The 19,190-nt window shown below is 38.8% G+C and overlaps 1 protein-coding gene across 3 annotated transcripts in view; it reads left to right on the top strand.

Annotated features, from left to right (window-relative positions):
- The first annotated feature begins 734 nt into the window (after nucleotides 1–734).
- Aifm1 (apoptosis inducing factor mitochondria associated 1) overlaps nucleotides 735–19,190 on the top strand; it is a 32,946-nt gene continuing 14,490 nt past the window's right edge. Inside the window, exons 1-6 of one of the 3 annotated variants that reach the window (XM_020165279.2) lie at nucleotides 735–1,014; nucleotides 9,565–9,695; nucleotides 13,913–14,012; nucleotides 15,661–15,785; nucleotides 15,914–16,044; nucleotides 17,361–17,451. In XM_020165279.2, the coding sequence (XP_020020868.1) occupies nucleotides 909–1,014; nucleotides 9,565–9,695; nucleotides 13,913–14,012; nucleotides 15,661–15,785; nucleotides 15,914–16,044; nucleotides 17,361–17,451 (684 nt within the window). In that variant the 5' untranslated portion in view covers nucleotides 735–908. Of the gene's footprint in view, nucleotides 1,015–8,222; nucleotides 8,366–9,564; nucleotides 9,696–13,912; nucleotides 14,013–15,660; nucleotides 15,786–15,913; nucleotides 16,045–17,360; nucleotides 17,452–19,190 lie in introns of all 3 variants that reach the window. The other 2 variants (XM_020165277.2, XM_074064050.1) reach the window with 2 other exon arrangements.

The raw sequence follows: 19,190 nt of genomic DNA on the forward strand, positions 1-19,190 counted from the left end.
CTTACATTTAGCAAGGTCAAAATGCCTATAGCTCCTCACTCTTCCTCCCACAGCTCTGAAAGCCCTGCTAAGGATTTTTCTCAGTCTGTGAAGCACAAACTTTTTGCCCACAAGCACCCTGCTCTCAAGCACAAAAGCCATAACAGCACGAATGTACCCGCGGCACCAGATACAGCACGTGGAACACAGAATCGCACAATATAAAAGTGATACTGGGGAAAGAGCGCTGAATGACCCTTAGTCCCCGAAACCGGCTGGGTGGAAAAGTGGCCAGCGACTAGTAAAAGACGGAAGCATATACCGGATCTGGGAAGTCAGGTGTACTGACTCGGACCCATGCAAAGACTGGAAATGGATCACGTCAAGAGAGTCAGGAAGGCTTAAGCGCCTGGTAGCTAGTGGCCTAAAACAGAAAAACAAAAGTGCCGTTCTGAAGTTAGGCTTTGTGAGCTGCTGTTATCAGTTCCCGTCACGAACACAGCGGCAACACCAGCCACAGCCGCCAAGCAAAGTCGCTTCATGAGTTCCTCCCTAGACAGCTTTCCAAACTCGCTCAACCCACCGCATGGTCACTAACTCGCTTAAACTTGCTAATCGGCGGGATCCAGAGCCAGGGTCTTTGCAAAGCATGCGGGCAGCTAGGCGCGTGCGCAAAACCTTTCGCTGGGTGACCAATCGCAAGGAGGTGCTGAGTGCTACGCGTGCGCAGTAACCCTTCGCTAGCAGTTCTCCCTTCCCCAGCTCTACCAGGCCGGCTTCACTGTCCAATGTCCACCAGGAGCTGGGAGGAGGAGCCTGCGTAGTGTGCGTGTGAAAGGAGGGGGGAACCGGGCCGGGGCCGGTGGTGTTTGACCCGTCTGTTGGTGCGTGAGAAGAAAAGGAAGGAGTTCGGAGTAGCGGTTGCCGAAATGTTCCGGTGTGGAGGCCTTGCGGCGGGTGCTTTCAAGCAGAAACTGGTGTCCTTGGTGCGGACAGTGTGCGTCCGAAGCCCGAGGCAGAGGAACCGTCTCCCAGGTGACTGACTGACCCATCCCGGGCCATCCCCCACCTCAACGTCCAAGGGCCTGGGTGCCATAGGCTCCCTATGCCTCGCAGCGCTCCCCCTGCCCCTCGAAAAACTTACAGTCACTGTCGCATGAATTCCGAATTGGCGGGATACAGACTATGAGTTGCAAGCAGAGGAATTGGCACACACCCGTGCCGACCTGACCTTCAAGAAATTTGAACCCCAGTAGTCGGCTTGAGGCCTTTTCCAGGGAGGGTTTGCTGTTCAGGGATAACAGAACAACTGGGCACCTCATATTGTCCATCACTGCTTCCTTGCCACTCCCACCTCGCTTTTTTTTTAAGCAATGAGGTCATGGGAGACTTTAAACAGGACATTTAGGTCTTAAGCTTAAGTTTCTTCTGTAAACGAGGATATTACATGCTCTGCTTTCCAAATCCCATATGAGATCTATAGATCTGAATGCCCTATGAAACAAATTGCGTAGTACAAGTAAGGAGTCGGTTCACCAGACACCAAGAGAATTGGCTCCTTAATTTGAAATGCCTGGATACTGTAATTCTTGGTGGTCTTTAACTCTGAAAAAAAAAAAAAACGGTTTGCATTTTATTTGCCTTCCAGGAAGTTGTTTCATCAGACTTTATAGCTGGATGGGATTTTGTGGTAAAGTTCAACCCACTCATTTTATGGATAATAAATTGAGGAACAGAGAGGTGAAATTACTTGCTCAAGGTCACATAATTAATAGGCAGAGCTAAGGAAAGTTTGCTGCTCTCTAGGCCCCCCTAATCCTCTTGCTAGAAAATGTGATCCACTCCCTAAAGTTTGACCTCAAAAACTTATTAGGTTCCCTTTCCAGTAATTAGCCCATTGTGCATGAGCTATCTATGTATTTATCTGAATGAATCTGCTTTTATTTTCAAACTATACAACATTATGGGGATAATAATGAATGATCTACTTCTAAGTCAGTAATCTTTGAATGATCATCCCAGGGTATTTGCATGTATAATCTCAGACTTTATCCCTGAGGAAACACCTCCTGGGTACTTTAAAAATAAAAAGTGGAAAATACTTCCCTTGGATTGTTAGAGTCTGTGCAAATGTACATTTGAACAGTCTTTCCATTTGCTGTAAGTCAAAATGTGTACAGATAGGAGTATCTGAGTTATGTCCTAGGACATTCTGCTCTTGAAACTTAAAAACCTCTGCCTCACCTAAAAACCTCTGCCTTAGTGTTTAAAGTAATGCAACATCAATCGATGACATTTGTCTAGGTTTTGTGGATTGAAAGGATGGTGTTGTATATAAATTGTGTAGAAATTTACACAAATTCAGATGACCTGAGAATTTTTATTCATGCTGGCCTTTCTAAAGCTGTGTACTTATTTTGCTTAAGACTCGTCACTTTTACCAGTATTCTGATGTCTAATCAAAAGTTCTCACCAATTAAATATGCATTTGCCAAGTTAAGTTGATTTATTAGACACTTGAAAACTGTTGGCGATATTAGAACTGCTGAAAAATACAGACCCAAGTGGGTTTTTTCCATTGCGCGGCTTCGTTTGAAGGCAGTCTACTGAACAAAATACTATGACTTTCTGACATATCCATCCATCTATTTGCACCCACTTATTCTTTGTCCTTTGGCCATGCACCAGAGTATGACATCACCTGCCTTTAAAAATGGGTGATGGTAGAGTTAGAATTTCAAAAAGAAATTGTGATACTCTCATTGTAGGAATTAACTCTGTTTTGTGGCTTGATTACCAATTGATTTTCATATGATTTCTTTATAACATAGTAACATCTGCTAAATGTTTTTGCAGAGGTGGCAAGAGGCAAGGTTCATACCCTACTTTCCCCTCCTTCCTATCCTCCTCACACACAAGTACTTTGCTAGATTGCTGTCAATCTTTCTTTTCTTTTTTTTGTTTTTATTTTTCTTGTGTTAGCAAACTTTAAGCCTGCCTTGAAATTAACTCATCCACATCTATCACCATTGTTAGTTCATTTCTATTGTATGTTGTCTTTTGCCTTAAAACCACAACAGCTATTTGTTCTACTTTATTTGGATGTCTGCCTCCTTCCAGAAATTAAAGGTAAACTAAGTCACAACTCTATGCTTACATTCAGCACTGATGAGCAGATGGATTAGGTAATAGATATTTTTCTGTCCTGTAATATTTTATTTGTTCACCAAACATTATGTTGCCATGTGATCAAACTGATCACTGACTCTGACCTGAGATTCGAATGTTTGGATATTTTTCTCTATTTGGAATCCTCACTTCTTTAAAGAGGAAATGAACTCCTGGTGGACCAGGTTCCTAGTTTTGTGGATACTGCCAAATGATACTTTTTTGAGGCCTAGATGATGAACTCCCCCAGCTTTTCTGCATTGGCTTTCCAGAAGAAAGCTTTGGCCGTTTCTGTAACCAGTTAATAAGTTAGACTATTTAGAAATTCTGTAACTTTTTGAAGGAGTCCTGCATGTATTAACATTCTTCTAGATCATGTTTCCAATAGTTGTCTTGGTCATATGAATTGAGTGGAGGACAAAAGGATCTGCAGGAGAGACTCCTGGGAATGAGAGTGAAAATGAATAAAAATCTCCAGGATAGAATTTTCTGGACATATAAGTGTTAACATGACCCTGGATATAATTCCTATGATCAAGCACATTTGGGAAATACTGTTTTTCTCTTCTATTCCATAGGCCTAAGTATTAAAGAACCAAGCTGAACAATCCAAGGTTGTTCTTTTGTGATTTGTGTCAAGCTCATTTTCTCATATTTAGAGTAGCAGCAACTTTTCCCCCTCCTAAACTATGTACAGCCTGAGGACAGGGATTATATCCTAACTATTCGTGTGTTCTCAGCATCCTTCACAGTCTCTGGCACATGGTTTATTCTCAGAGACAGAATGCTGGTACTGTGAAGGACTTTGAAGAATAGATTTCTTTTCCTGTCATTTAAGACATATTTTCTTTTGCACCTTTCATCAGAATGGTTCACAATCTTACTATAGTTATCACCACTTTGATTCTTCTAAAATTCCAGGAAGGGTTGATAGGTTTTTTTTTTTTAAAAGAAAAGGCTGGTAAAATTAAATTGGTGTTGGATTCCTTACAAAAAGGCATCTAGCTACAATGGACCCAGTACATAAGTGTGTCCTGCCCTGTGTTTTATTCATGTTGGAAAAAATCAGTTTGATGCTCAGGAGTTGAGTCTCAAGAGCATATAGACTTCTTAACCTCAGTGTGTGGATGTGTTCCGAGAAAGGCCTTCTGGGAGTATGGAAAACCAGAAGGTTATGAAACCTACACAAGTGAGCTTGCTTGTTTAGATATTATTCTAATGGTAGTCTGTGGCGTTCAAGGTCACTGATTTATTATTAAGCAACACTTAAAAATGGGATCTGGCTAAAATGTCTTTCTTTGCAAAGTAGTTTTTTTTAATGTTCAGTTAAAGCACTTGGGAGGCTGATACAGGAGGATTGCAAGTTCGAGGCCAACCTGGGCTACGCAGGGAGACCTCATCTCAAAAACAATAGCAAGAACAAAGTTCAGTCAATATCAATAGACTTATGAAGAATTTCTATTTTGTTCATTCATTTATTCACAAATATTTTTGAGCAAACACCTATGCTGTATCATGCACTGATACATAGAGCAACTTGGTTTAATGGGAATCAATTCCTAAATGTGAGAAAGATGGCTCAACCTGTGTATGTAATAGTTTAACTGCAGAAAATCTGAAACAAGTAAAGTGGTGCAATAATGAGAAGTTAAGGAGTGAGTCAGCTTTTTTGCACTTTAGGAAGTTAAGTGAAAAGGTATGTTTCAGTCATGATGGAAATTTTTCTAAATTTTGAAACTATGAGGAAAAAGATTTGGGAGTCATTTTGTGGATAAAAGAAGACTGGAGTGTAATCCCAGACTCTGGAGGATGAGGTAGGTAAATCGTAAGTTCAAGGCCATTTTAGGCTCCACAGAAAGACCCTGTTTCAAAAAAAAAAAAAAAGGAAAAAAGAAAATTGGAGGGGAAATATAAACATCCATATAATATTTATCTTAGTACCTTTTACAAAGGTAGATTTTGTAGATGTGTAAAGAGTTGGTTTGTTGATAGTGTATTGCATTTATCTTCAAGCAGTAGCTTAAATGCTAACCAATTTAGTTTTTTCATAATTTTTGGTGGTACTGGGGTTTGAACTCAGGGCCTTGTGCTTGCTAGGCAGGCACTCTACCACTTGAGCCATGTCCCCAGCCCTCCACATTTTTACTAGTTCATATTAATTGTACCAATTTAGTTTTTTAAAGTCAATTTACTTTTACATATTTTTTTTTTGCAGTGGAGGATTAAGGTGAAAGCTGCTGAAGCCTCCCCAATCAATGCTTAGTTTTATCACTTTATGAAAAACAAGAAAAAACAGAATATACTCATCAGTATTAAATTAAAACAAAGTTGTTATGATACCTGAATTTAGGATATTCTACAAGGATGAACAGATTTTTTTAAAAACATTTATTTTCTTAAACAAATATGGGCTTGAAAGTAGGGGACAAACTAAATTGGTTAATCTAAGCTTAACCACGTGGAACTTTTTCTTACCAGTTTCATTTTCTAAATTCTGGAGTTACCTGTTTGATGCTTCATCATTTTCAATGGCTTCTGAAAATCAAAGATTGTCCAGATTGAGATAAACTTCATACTTTTATTTTCATGACTTGTTATTTCCAAATATAAACCACATTTCATTTGATGAAGGATTCCAAAGCAGGTAAGAAATAAGAAGAGTAAATAAAAATACATTTCCTTTTCCAAACGTGTAGTACAAAGTCTCATCTATAATTCAGAAACTGAAATAGGACTATCAGGTTTTTGTAACTCATTTGCCAATATAAAGTTTCACCTGTGTTGGAGAGAGGCTACTCATAATCTTTTAATTTTACTTAGTGTAATTGGTCATGGAAGTATGAATATGGTATTTTGGTAATCCCAGCACTGGGGGTGGGGATGACTGAGGCAAGAGGATTATGAGTTTGAGGCCAGTCTAGGCAATATGGTAAGACCCTGTCTTAAAAAAAAGAAAGAGGGGAGGGAGGAAGGAAGGAAGCTAGCAAGCAAATAAAAGAATATTAATGTGTTTGACCCTGGATTTCTGTCCCTTACTGTACCAGGTGTTGCTATGTACTATACATACTATATACTTAAGACCAAATTGTTCTTAGTTCTGAAATACATATCGTCCCAAAGATTTTAGATAGGAGACTGCAGACCTGTATTGGGCTTGTTTTTACTGCTCTGTGCCCTGACACTGTGAAAGCAAAAGGGGAAGTGCCCTGTTTTTCATTTCTACAACTATATATGGAATGCCACTTATCTAGCCCCATTCTATCTTTTAAAGCCAAGTCAGGGCAGGAACATGTCTACCAGCCTCTAGACCTATGGTTCTCAAAGTTGGTATCCCCTCACCCAAGGTCAGCCACCACTTCCAAACTTGTTAGAAATGCTAATTACTGAGGTCCTTCTTAGAGATGCTGAATCAGAAATCCCAGGGTAGAGCCTGGCCAGTTACATTTTAACAAAAACCCTCCAGGGGATTCTGACACACTTCCAAATTGGAGAACCACTACTCCAGATCAGAGTTTGCAAACTGTAGCCACAGGCCAAACCTGATCAGTCATCTCCTTCTGTATGCTCCACAACCTGAGTGGTTTTCTCATCTTTAAGTGGCTTGAAAACAGACTATTTTGTGACATAAAAATTATTTAAAAAAACCTCAGATTTTAGTGTCCATACATAAAATTTTATTGGAACATAGTCAAGTTTATTTGTTTATGTATTGCCAGTGGCTACTTTTATACATCAGCAGAATTAAGTGCTTAGAACAGAGACCAAACAGCCCACAGAGCTAAAAATATTTACTATCTGGTCTTTACTGAAAAAAATTACTGTGCTAGGTCAGTAGTCAACACCATGAGGAATAATCACAGATAGAGTAGGTACTGAGACATTCCTTCATCTGAAAATGTCATCTTCTCTTGGAGAAAGAAATCTATGAAAGTCTTGCATTTCCCTGTGCATGAGTGTTAAGATCATGAGATCATTATGTAGCACTACATAGTTTTCCATCAAAATAACCTTGTATTATTTTAGAGAAGAAAGAGCCAAGTCATTGGTGGCCAGTTTAAATTTTGTAACTTTGGATAATATTTCATAGTGTGAAGTTCTTCAGTTCTTTGGGAGAAATAAATTCATTTAGGAATTTTTTTCCTGTTTTGTTCTGAGATTTAACATTTCTTTTTTCTAGGACACATTACCTTTCACAGAGACTAATCTATGTTCTAGTTAGTGTTTCAGGGTTTTAATTTGAACAAGGTTTGAGTCATTTAGATAACTCCTGAAATGGTCGTCATAAATGGCCCAGGTGGCCTGTCAACTTTGTATACAGTTAGCCATCTGTGTCCATGTGTTCAGCCATTCCTGGATACAGTCAACCTCAGATCAACACATATTTTTAAGTTGCATTTCTAGTAAACATGTACAGGCTTTTTTCTTGTCATTTCCTCTGAACAACACAATGTAAAAACTATTTACATTGTATTTGGCATTATAAGTAATCTAGAGTTGATTTAAAGTATGAAAGGGAATGTATACAAATTATCTGCAAATACCAGCTTTATGTAAGGGACTTGAGCATTTCCTGGAACAAGTTCTCTACAGATGCTGAAGGACAACTGTATCTACTTAATCGACTATCTCTCCATGTTTACTTCATTTATGATGAAGATGTAAATGGAAAGGTATTTCATGAACTGCTCATGTTTTTTCATGAACTTTTCTGGAAGCTGTAAATTTCATCACAGGGCAGCATTAAGTTGCACTCTTAAAAGCCCCAACAACTGTACTGGGCGTGGTGATGGTACACACCTGTAATCTCAGCACTTGGGATGCTGGGCTGCATAGTGAGACACTGTCTCAAAAAAGAAAAAAAAAGAAAGAGAAAAATCTCCAACAACTGAAGACTTTGCAATGAGATATCTGTAGCATTTATATGTACAGTTTTGATTATTTCTTTGTCATTGAACAGTGAACACTATGCAGCTCAATGTGCAGTAAGTCTACTTCTACAATGCATTGACGTCTAATCATAAACATGTATTAACTATTTTTGTATGTGTGTGTCTTCATAAATTGTATTCCTTTAGGCAACTTGTTCCAGCGATGGCGTGTTCCACTAGAACTCCAGATGACAAGACAAATGGCTAGCTCTGGTGCATCAGGGGGCAAAATCGATAATTCTGTGTTAGTCCTTATTGTGGGCTTATCAACAATAGGAGCTGGTGCATATGTAAGTAGAAAAGCAGCTTGTGTAGAGAAGCTGCCAAACAGCTCCCATGGATAGACTCAATACTACTTCTGCTTTAAAACTTTTGCAACTAATTCCCCTTTCTCTTTTTGGAAAAATTTCTAAAAAGCCTTCTTTAGAGTGCATACTGTCTAATATTGTATGAGAGCCAATTGGAGAATGACTGATACTTAATATCACGTTGATTGATCTCCACTCTTTACACTTGTCTTTTTATCCTTTATTTGAAAGCCACTGTATTTCTCAGATTTGACTAACACACAAAATTACAATCATTCTCTTGGATGTGACAACACAGTAACCTATAAATAAAGTCAAAATCCATTGCAGCTCCTTAGCACAATATTTGATTTTGACCCATTTTTCAAAAATTTTATTTTTACCCAGTTTGAGATTGACATTTTAAAAAAACTCAACAGCCTTCAATCAAAGATATTAAACATTTCTAAAAAACTATCTCTGAATCTCACCCATAGACTAAATTATAGAAGCTGGCCTAGTATCTCCAATTTTAGAATGGAGTTTGTGTGAGGTGAGCAATACAGTGTTTAATTGTTACATAGTATTAGCACAATTATATCTCCTTAAATGAACTCTGATCTGCTAGCGACTCACAAAGGAATTATTCTGTGGGGTTTTTTTTTTTAATTTGGCAGGGTTTACTGTGACTAAGCAGATCATTCTAAAGTTGGATCCTGTAAGGTTGAGTGAACCAACTTTGATAACACCTACCAACACCCTTGATTGAAGAAAGCTGTTTGTTTTACTTACTAAGAGCAAATGGTTGGAAGTCATTACAATATTAGTTCATTCTCTTTTTGGTAGTACTGAACTTACCTTTGTTTGTTGATCACTGGGTTAAGAAAGGGGACATGAAAATTATGTGAAGTTACTTATGTCCTCATACCCTGAACTGACTCCCAAATGCACAAGATGAGTAGCCAGTTCTTGCCAGTTGTGAGTCAAATCATACTAAGAAATAGGTGAAATCTGGCTGATAACATACTTGATGAAAGATACTTTCTCCTCCAATCCTGGAGCAGCACCTTTTTTCCTTTTCCTTTTTTAGCACAGAGTAACCAAAAATGCTTCCCTGCCTTTGTAGTTAATGTTTCTTCATTAATACTCAGTGCTTTTTCTATTTCCTTTTGTTTCTTTTCTGGCCTTATCTTTACCTACAGTTGTGCAGTGTCATCACCTAGGATCCCCTTCTAGATCACTAGCGTCTACAGGTGCTTCTGGGAAAGATGGCAGCAGCCTAGTATACTTCTTAATTGTAGGAGCAACAGTCACTGGGGCAGGAGTTTATTATGTAAGATGCTTACACTAAAACATGTTTTGGGGGTAGGGTGGGTGAGACCATGGCACTAATGGAAACTTGATCCAGTAGAATACAGTAAAATATTCACAGCATGTGCTTTCTCTAGGCATTTATTAAAGGGACATTGTCAGTTACTAAAGTCCTCAAATCTCATTCTTCAAACTATTGAAGTCCTACCGGATCAATCTAAAGTCATAAATTTAAGGCCAAATTTTCATCATCCACCTTTTCTTTGAAGCTTTTGCTAATTTCTAACATTTTTTATGGTGCTAAATTATATTGTGCTTTAGTGCTGCATATCTAACAAGACAGTCTCAAAGAGTAAATGTTGAGTAAGCAAATGGTAATAACTTAAACACCATCTATTTTAAACATTTTAGGTAAAATGTAATTTTTGTGTTTTTTGTGAGACAATCAACAAAACTTAACTGTAAAAAGGCATTTTATTGAACGCTTCTGAGGAGGTCCAAAAAAACCATAAAAATTACAGTATTCTCCTGATCCAACTATAACCTCTACTTCAAACTAAATTCATTTGGCAGTGTCCCTTTTACAGTCTCTCATTTGGTCAAACTAGTGACTGAAGTGTTACAAGCTAATACATTCATGTTGATTGCTTTCTTAAATGCCTCTCGTTCATGATTCAGATACTACCCTCAGAGTCTTAACTTTTCCATTTCATGTCTCTCAGCTTTTCCCATCTGTTCCACCCCATTCATTCAAAAATAGATTTAGAATGTGTATTAGATTTGTTTGTAATGATTTAAACCTGTTAAACCTCTGGTTTGTGTTGCTGTACCAGAGTTGGATGGCCTCCACAGAGTTGACCATGCAAATTCTTTTGATGTCAAGCCACAAGACAGTGCCAGTAACATTTGCTTTCTCCCGTTTTAGAAATATCTAAGAAGCACAAGTTCCTCTCAAGCCATTCAGTTAAATGCCTCATTGCTCTCTGTGTTTATCCAACGCTGGTGGTAATAAATCTATTGTATTTTAGTGGCTCCAGGTTAATGATAAGCTTTTGTCTACCTACAACTGTTATCAAACTATTCTGTACACTTTTGTTTCAAGTTTTAAATAGTTGGAAATTTGATATGAAGTGGCTTGTTTTCTCTGAAAACTGGTACTAGTCTCAAGAGAAATGTTAACTTCAAATCAGTGTCCAGATTTGGTGAGATACAGTGACAAATTATTTAGTGTTTGTATTAGTTACTTGGGCTGCCATAACAAAATACCACAGGATGAGTGGTTTAACAGAATTTTATTTTCTCATAGTGCTGAAGGCTGGAAAGTACAGGATCAAGTTCACACAGTGCTTAGTCAGTCTTCTTCCTATGCCCTCACATATTGGGGCAGGATTAGGAGTGGGCTATGTAGTTCTGAAGCTGCTTTCTCTTATAAAGGGATCAGCCCTAACTAAATTGGGTGCCACCCTTATAACTTCATTTAATCTTAATCAGTTTCCAAAAAGCCCAGACTCTACATAGTATCATGTAGAGGTTAGAACTTCATAGTATCATGTTAGGGGTTAGAACTTCAGCATACAAATTTGAGGATTCCGACCTTAATAGTGTTCTTTCATAACTTTTTTTTCTCCTTCTCGTTTAGCTACTTTTTCCCCTAATGCTAGTTATAACCTGCAAATTGATTTCATAGCCAACTAATGGATTATAACCATAGTTAGAGAAACATTTATTTAAACAACAGCTTCTGCTGCTTATATGTAAACATGAACTCCTGATTGGTGTCCATGTGACACTGTCTTTTCCCCTTGCTGGTGTCTTTATCTGGGACCTCAAGGCAAATCCCCTAATCTCAGTTCTCTATTATTTATCTGCAAACACAGCCAAAATAGCCTTTAGAATATTGAGATTGAGCATTTGGGCCCTTTGCCACTGTTCGACTGGTTGAATCATATTGCCTAACTCGGAAAATGACTTGTTTCCTTTTAAATTCCATTAAGTTGAATAAACACCACAGAAGTTGTCTCCATTAATATTTTTCATAAATTTGTAGTATTCTTTAACATAACTTGCATTTTTGTCACTAATTGGAAATCTGTGCAAACTAGGAACATAGAAACCCTTGGGGAAAAGGCAAAACTTTATTTGGTATGTTTGTAAACTTACTTTTATATCAGACCATTGAGCTTAAAAGCTGATATGCACATATATATACCCTCATTTTCACCGTTTCCCTACAAAACCTCAAGCTATTTCTTGCCCTGTTCTTCCCTTCATGTGTAAAGCCATTAGGAGGTATAAATTGGGCTTAGGCCATTTTTGATACCCCTCTTGATATGAACAAGGCCCCAGTTTATTTCTCTGTTCATCAGATTAAACTATCTGCTTTAAGTAAAAGCTCCCCCCCCACCCTTTTGTAGTGCTAGGGATTGAACCCAGGGCCTTGCGAATGCTAAACATGCTATATACCCCTAGCCCAATAGCCCCTTTCTCTTTTTTTTGGCGGGGAGGTACTAGGGATTGAACTCAGGGCCTCTAGCTTGCTAGGCAAGCACACTACTAGTTGAGCCATGTCCCCAGCTCCAAAAGTCTCTTTCTTAATTTCTTAACAGAAATGGTTTTAGGTATGGGTAAATACTGGACTTGTGTATCAGTGCAAAGGTAAAAATAAAAAAAACTTTCTTCCTGAAATTAACGTTAATTGAATTCAGTTTATTTATTTGGTAAATTTAGTAGTTTGAGGAGTGACCATTGTCTTTTAATATGTAGTACTTTCTACACTATTTGTCTCACCTGTTAAATGTTTCCAGGCTCTCAGGCAAGGTCCATGTTCCCCAGTTGCAACATGGCATCTAATGGGCTACTCAGTAAGCGGACCACAGGAGTCTCAAAATATGTTTTATGATACTACCTCTGATTGGCTTTTCTTCTGCAGTTGATTAGTTTGAGATTTCATTTGACATATGGACACTTAAACTCCTGTCTTATTGACCCTGTGGAGTACAAAAGAGCAAAAGTGTTGTGAATAAAGTAATTCTCAATGCCTGGAGGTATGGCTGAAGTGGTAGAGTGCCTGCTTTGCAAGCACAAAGCCCTAGTTCAAAGCCCAGTGCCACCAAAAAAAGTCATTCTCAGGGGCTGAAGACTTGGCTCAAATTATAGGGCTCTTGTCTACCAAGCATGAGGCCCTGAGTTCAAACTCCAGTACCACCAAAAAAAGTCATTCTTAGGGCTGTGCATGTCACTCAAGTGGTAGAGTGCCTGCCTAGCAAATGAAAGGCCCTGAGTTCAAACTCCAAATACCACCAGAAAAAAAGCCATTTTTGCCTACCACTTTTTTAAGTTGCTAGTGGGGCTGGGGAATGTAGCTCAGTGGTAAAGCACTTGCCTAGCATGCATAAGACCATGAGTTTCATCCCCAGTACCTAAATAAATAAATAACCACATAAATATATAAATAAATATTTTAAAATAAATTAAAAGTCACTAATAAACTCTGGTGCTATATGTTATACAACAAAAACTACTCCTAAAGCTAAGATACCCTTCAATTTGAAAGGGCAGAGAAAATAGTATACTGAAATAAAACAGGTGTTTGATCCTTAATAATTATTTAGGGGTAGTATATCTGAGTATGTGAGACTCCTGTCCCATCAGTTTAAGAAAATGACAGACTATTGAAAAATGAATTACTCTAAGGACAGGACACAGGTGACCATGTATCTAAGCATTATTTTGAGTACCTGGCAAATTCTGGAGCATCTACAGGAAAATGTATTTCCCAGCTTCTCCCTAGACTATGTAGATAGTCCAAAAACCCCTTTCTGTAGTTGACATAAAGCCAACTTTCTAGCACTTATTAGTATAAATTTTTTTCTTTACCTATTCCTATAGAATTAAATATGAGGAGAGTTCTTTATAGAGAGCTTCAGAAAACCTGAAACAGGCATATTTTCATCTGCTTTCAAGTGCTCTTTCCATACCAAGTGTGTGTACACCCAATATTTTCTATTTCTTAAAACAACTTTGGGGCTGGGAGTGGAGCTCAGTAGTAGAGCACTTGCCTAGTATGTGTGAGGCTCTAAGTTCACTCCCTAGTACCAGAGGGGAAAAAAAAGAAAGCAAATACTTTGTTTTAGCGATTTTAACAATATAGACAAAAGCTTCTCATTTAATTGAAAGATGATATAGCTTATAGTATGAGGTGTATGATGAAATAAACTTTCTCTGTGTTTGGATTTACAGGCCTATAAGATTATGAAAGATGACCAAAAAAGATATAATGAAAGAATGTCAGGGTTAGGGTTGACACCAGAAGAAAAACAGAGAAGGACCACACCATCTGGTGAGTATTCCCTCAGTCCTCACTATGTATGATTTGAGACTCATGAAGGGAAAGTGATGAACAGTTTGGGTGTTAGGACTTTCAGATATCTTGTAGAAGTGATAATGGCATGAGATTGTAAGCTTCTAGTAACTATGGTATTAACCCAGAACAGGGATCAATTTGTTAAAGAATTTGACTGGTATTTGGGCTTGAGAATAAAATCCAGAGATGATTATGAATGCTTGCTTTTCTTTGTATTAGACTCTTTTTTTTTATTATTCATATGTGCATACAAGGCTTGGGTCATTTCTCCCCCCTGCCCCCACCCCCTCCCTTACCACCCACTCTGCCCCCTCCCTCTCCCCCCGACCCCCTCAATACCCAGCAGAAACTATTTTGCCCTTATTTCTAATTTTGTTGTAGAGAGAGTATAAGCAATAATAGGAATGAACAATGGTTTTTGCTGGTTGAGATAAGGATAGCTATACAGGGAGTTGACTCACATTGATTTCCTGTGCGTGTGTGTTACCTTCTAGGTTAATTCTTCTTGATCTAACCTTTTCTCTAGTTCCTGGTCCCCTTTTCCTATTGGCCTCAGTTGCTTTTAAGGTATCTGCTTTAGTTTCTCTGCATTAAGGGCAACAAATGCTAAGACTCTTAAAAGGCAAACTTGGTGAGGAAAACTACTGGGAAAGAGATTGCAGCCATTTTTTACAATGAGGAAAAAATTTTGGTTGTTTTATTCCCCTTTTGAGTCTTTGGGGTTTTGAGTTGTTAAAAATGTATTTGTTTTCCTGAAGCACATAGATCTAGCAGTCACTTCCTTCCCACATGATTCCCTGGGTTTTTCAGAGAGGAATATTTTAATCCTTTAACAAGTTCCACAACTCTGTGTGGGTGGTTTGGGTTGTTTTCTTCAATAACTCCTCTTCACTCTTAAACATTGTATAATAATCCCCAATTGGGCTCCTGGGTGTTTTTCCTTTAGTGCTAACAAAAGATGAAACTGAACTTGTTATTTTCCTGGTGGTCAGTGGGAAATTAATGGGAAGGGCAGAGGCCTTCTATATATACTTTCCGATATGCTTTAGAAATAACTAAATACTTAAGCTATGTCCTAGTTCCAGTACCAACCTAATGAATGAATGATATTGACTAAATCATCCCCCCCCCTCTTTTTTTGAGGAATTTTTCACTTGTAAAATGAAAAGGATACTTGTTTTTCCTGTCCCATAAGGATGCTGTGAAGTTTTTTTTTTTTCTGTTGGGTTTGATCTGGGTGTTTGTTTGTTGCAGTATTAGAGCTCAAACCCAGAGCCTTGCACATGCCAGAAAAGCACTCTGTCACTAAGCTACATCCCAAGCCCAGCAAGTTTGTTAAGATTAGTGTAGGTTCGGGGTTGGGGATTTAGCTCAGTGGAAGAGCGCTTGCCTGGCAAGTGTAAGGCCCTGAGTTCGGTCCCCAGCACCGAAAAAAAGGAAAAAATAGAAAAAAAAAGCAAAACAAAAAAGACAAAAAAAAAAAAAAAAAAACAAGGCAAGATTAGTGTAGGTTCTATGGTAGCTTTATGTAAAGGGTTGAGATAAGTGCAAAGTGACTTTTTAATAGTGGAAGGAGTCATCAGATCCTTCAGGAAGATTCACTCTGTTTGGTCTGTTCTTACAGCTGTAGAAGGAGAGCCAGTTCCTCAAGTCAGGGTACCAAGTCATGTACCTTTCCTGCTAATTGGTGGAGGCACTGCTGCTTTTGCTGCAGCCAGATCTATCCGGGCTCGGGACCCTGGAGCTAGGGTAAGGTGCATGTTACTTTGCTCGACACAGAGGATATAATGTATAAGCACTTAGCTAGTGTGAACACTTGGATATTTGCCTTTTAAATGACTTAGCTGTGATAAGTATCATTATTTTCGTGTTTAAAGGTACTAATTGTATCTGAAGATCCTGAGCTACCATACATGCGACCTCCTCTTTCAAAAGAACTGTGGTTTTCAGATGATCCAAATGTCACAAAAACACTGCGATTCAGACAGTGGAATGGAAAAGAGAGAAGGTGTGTTTGCTTATGTAAAGTGGACCTGACCAGCAATTTCAACTGGGCACAGGGAGTGGGTTAGGATTTTGCCATTGACCATGTACAACAAATAGGAAGGATGACTTGGTTTTACATGGGAATCCACTATGGTACCTGTTTGGTCTGGCCTAATTAGAGGCAATAGGTTACAAAAGGCATTCTAGATTCTCTCCCAAGATCTACCAACAATTAGCCTCTTAAATACTTATGCTCCTATTTCCAGGACCTATGGTTAAACTTCTTTGATGAAGATCAGTTTGACCTGTGCTGTCACTTCTTTATACTTGCCTGAGCATGTCCTATAAAAGCAAAAGAAACTGTTCAGTGGCACTTTCCTTGACATCCTAGCAGGCATTAAAATTGTGGAGGTAGAGTGAGACCACTGGAAGGAAGAGCCTCTTTATCAGAATGCTTGCACAAAAGACTTGAAGCTACTGGTCCAAAAATATTTTCCTTAAAGGACTCCTTTGTTCTCTCAATTCCAGTACAGTGTTCTTTGGGTTCCAATTTTTTTCTCATTAGTAATCCCTTTGATGCTGAGCTAAATTTTACAAACCTGTTTGCCTCCCTCGCTCCCACGGTCACGTTCCATTTTCAAGCAGGATATAAACTTCTCATTAAGTTAGCCACCCCGTAGTTAGTCTATCATGGTTTATTAGCTGAAGTTTTTTTGAGATGAGTTCTAGTTATGTTTTCCAGGCTGACCTTTTTCTCCTGAGTTCAAGCGATCCTCTTGCCTCAGCCTCCTGAATAGCCGAGGCTACAGACATGTGCTGCCGCATCTTGAGTAACTATTTCAGGCAGAATCATCTAGACACTAGATCTTGTTCCATTGACCAGCACCATTTTGAACAACTCATTTTGGTTGATATGTAGATACTAGGTCCTTGGGTGTCCCTATTATTTTTGCTTTGAAATGATCCTCTGTACCATTAACATTTGAGGCAGGTTAGTTCTTTGTTAATGTTGGGGGCTGTCCTGTGTACTATAGGCTATTTAGCGGCATCCTTGGCTTGTACCCATTACATACCGGTAGCATCCCTATCCAAGTTGTTACAAACCAAAAATGTCTCCAGACATTTCCAGACGTCCCCTGGGTACAGACTTGCACCCACTTGAAAACCACTGACCTAGAATACCTCTATATAAGCAAATTACCACCAAGATTTAGTAAGCAGAGACTTACTCTGGAAAATGATCCTAATTTTTTTTTCAAGATGGACACAATTTTGCTAAAGCTTGGATCCTATAGCAGTTCCAGGTGCTTATAACATTTCTCCCTCTTTTCCATACAGCATATATTTCCAGCCACCTTCTTTCTATGTCTCTGCCCAGGACTTGCCTCACATTGAGAATGGTGGTGTGGCTGTCCTCACTGGAAAGAAGGTAAACTAGTAAACTACGTCCTTAATCAGGTTCTATGTAGATCTGGTAAGTATGGTAATGTGTATTTCTACTACAATTGCTGTCTGCCCTGCTGCTGAGTTCATCAAAGAAGAGCCGAGTCATTTTAGGATTAAAGTGGAGGGGTTGACCTTTGATAGGGACAAGGCTGCTTCTCCTGTAAGTGTTAGGCAGAGAAAGTAGATACAGGTTTGCAAATAAGATGGTAGAGATTATGTGTTAAACGTTCCCTATGTGTAAATAACACACAGGCCCTACCTTCTAGGGGGTAAGAGTACCAGGCAGAAACATGGGCAGATGATCATAACACTTAGAAGGATAAAAAAGAAAGATGCAGTATGTTGTGGGAATTATTGGGAAGAGTGCCCAGTTCAGTAATGGATCCAGGAAAGGATTCCTGGAGGAGAAAATAAGACTGGGAAGTCTTAGGGAATGAAGAGACTTAGACTGCAGAAGAGTGAAGAGCATTCCAGTCAAGCACATTCAAGTAAAAGCAATCAGCATAAGCAAAGGTCCGTTGGTACAGAAAGCATTTTTGGTGCAAGGAAAATAAGCAGGTAAGTACCAATATGGCAGAAAGTTCAAGTTAAGGGGCTGGGAATATAGCTCAAGGATAGCACTTGCCTAGTATGAGTGAGGCCCTGGGTTTGATCCCCAGCACCACCAAAAAAAAGTTAAACTTGAAAATAAATATAAGAAGTTATTTTTTAAAGTTCAAGGTGGAGAGCAGCAAGAGACAAAAGTGAGAAGTTATCCAAGGGCCTGGTTATGGAGGCCTTTGTGTACTGTGTGAAAGAGCTTCAGCTTTGTCTGTACTGGGGAGCTGTTGAGTTTTAGGTAAGGATGTAAACACTTGGACTGAATTTTGAATAATTACTGTTGACTATGACAAGGATGGATTTCAAGGGAATAAGACTACAGGCAGACCTTTTTATTTTGTGGTACTCAGGTTTGCTAGACAGGTACTCTACCACTTGAGCCATTCCACCAGTTTCAGACAGACCGTTTTGAAGGTTATTGTAATAATCCAGGCACAAGATGATGAGGGTTCAAATTAGGATAGTAGTTGTCATAATCACGAAAAAAGTAAGAGCTAAAATTTATATAGTACCTATTCTAATCTTTTTCTCCCCCATGGGACTGGGGTTTGAAATCAGGGCTTCATGCTTGCAAAGCAGACATTCACAAAGCAGATGCTCTACTGCTTGAGCCACACCTCCAGTCCTTTTTTGCTCTGGTTATTTTGAAGATGGGGGGTCTCTCGAACTATTTGCCCCATCTGACCTCAAACCAAGATCCTCCTGATCTCAGCTTCCCAAATAGCTAAGATTACACGCATGAGCCACCAGTGCCTGCTCCTATCTTAATCTTGTAAACACAGTTGTTTTTTGTTTGTTTGTTAGTTTGTTTTTGCGGTATGGGGTTTGAACTCAGGGCCTTCACCTTGAGCCACTCCACCAGCCCTTTTTTGTGGTGGGCTTTTTCAAGATAGGGTTGTGCAAACTGTTTGCGTTGGCTGGCTTTGAACCACACTTCTCCTGATCTCTGTCTCCTAAGTAGCTAGGATTATAAGCGTGAGCCACCGGCACCTGGCTAAACACAGTCTTTAAATGCTTTATGTGCATTATCTCCTTTTATCTTCACAATACTTTTATGATGTATTATTTTTTCCATTTTATTAAGAAAGAAGTTGGAAAAATTTAATAAATAAATGTTAAGGG

Source organism: Castor canadensis, chromosome X, assembly GCF_047511655.1.
Source record: "Castor canadensis chromosome X, mCasCan1.hap1v2, whole genome shotgun sequence".
Classification (NCBI taxonomy): Eukaryota; Metazoa; Chordata; class Mammalia; order Rodentia; family Castoridae; genus Castor; species Castor canadensis.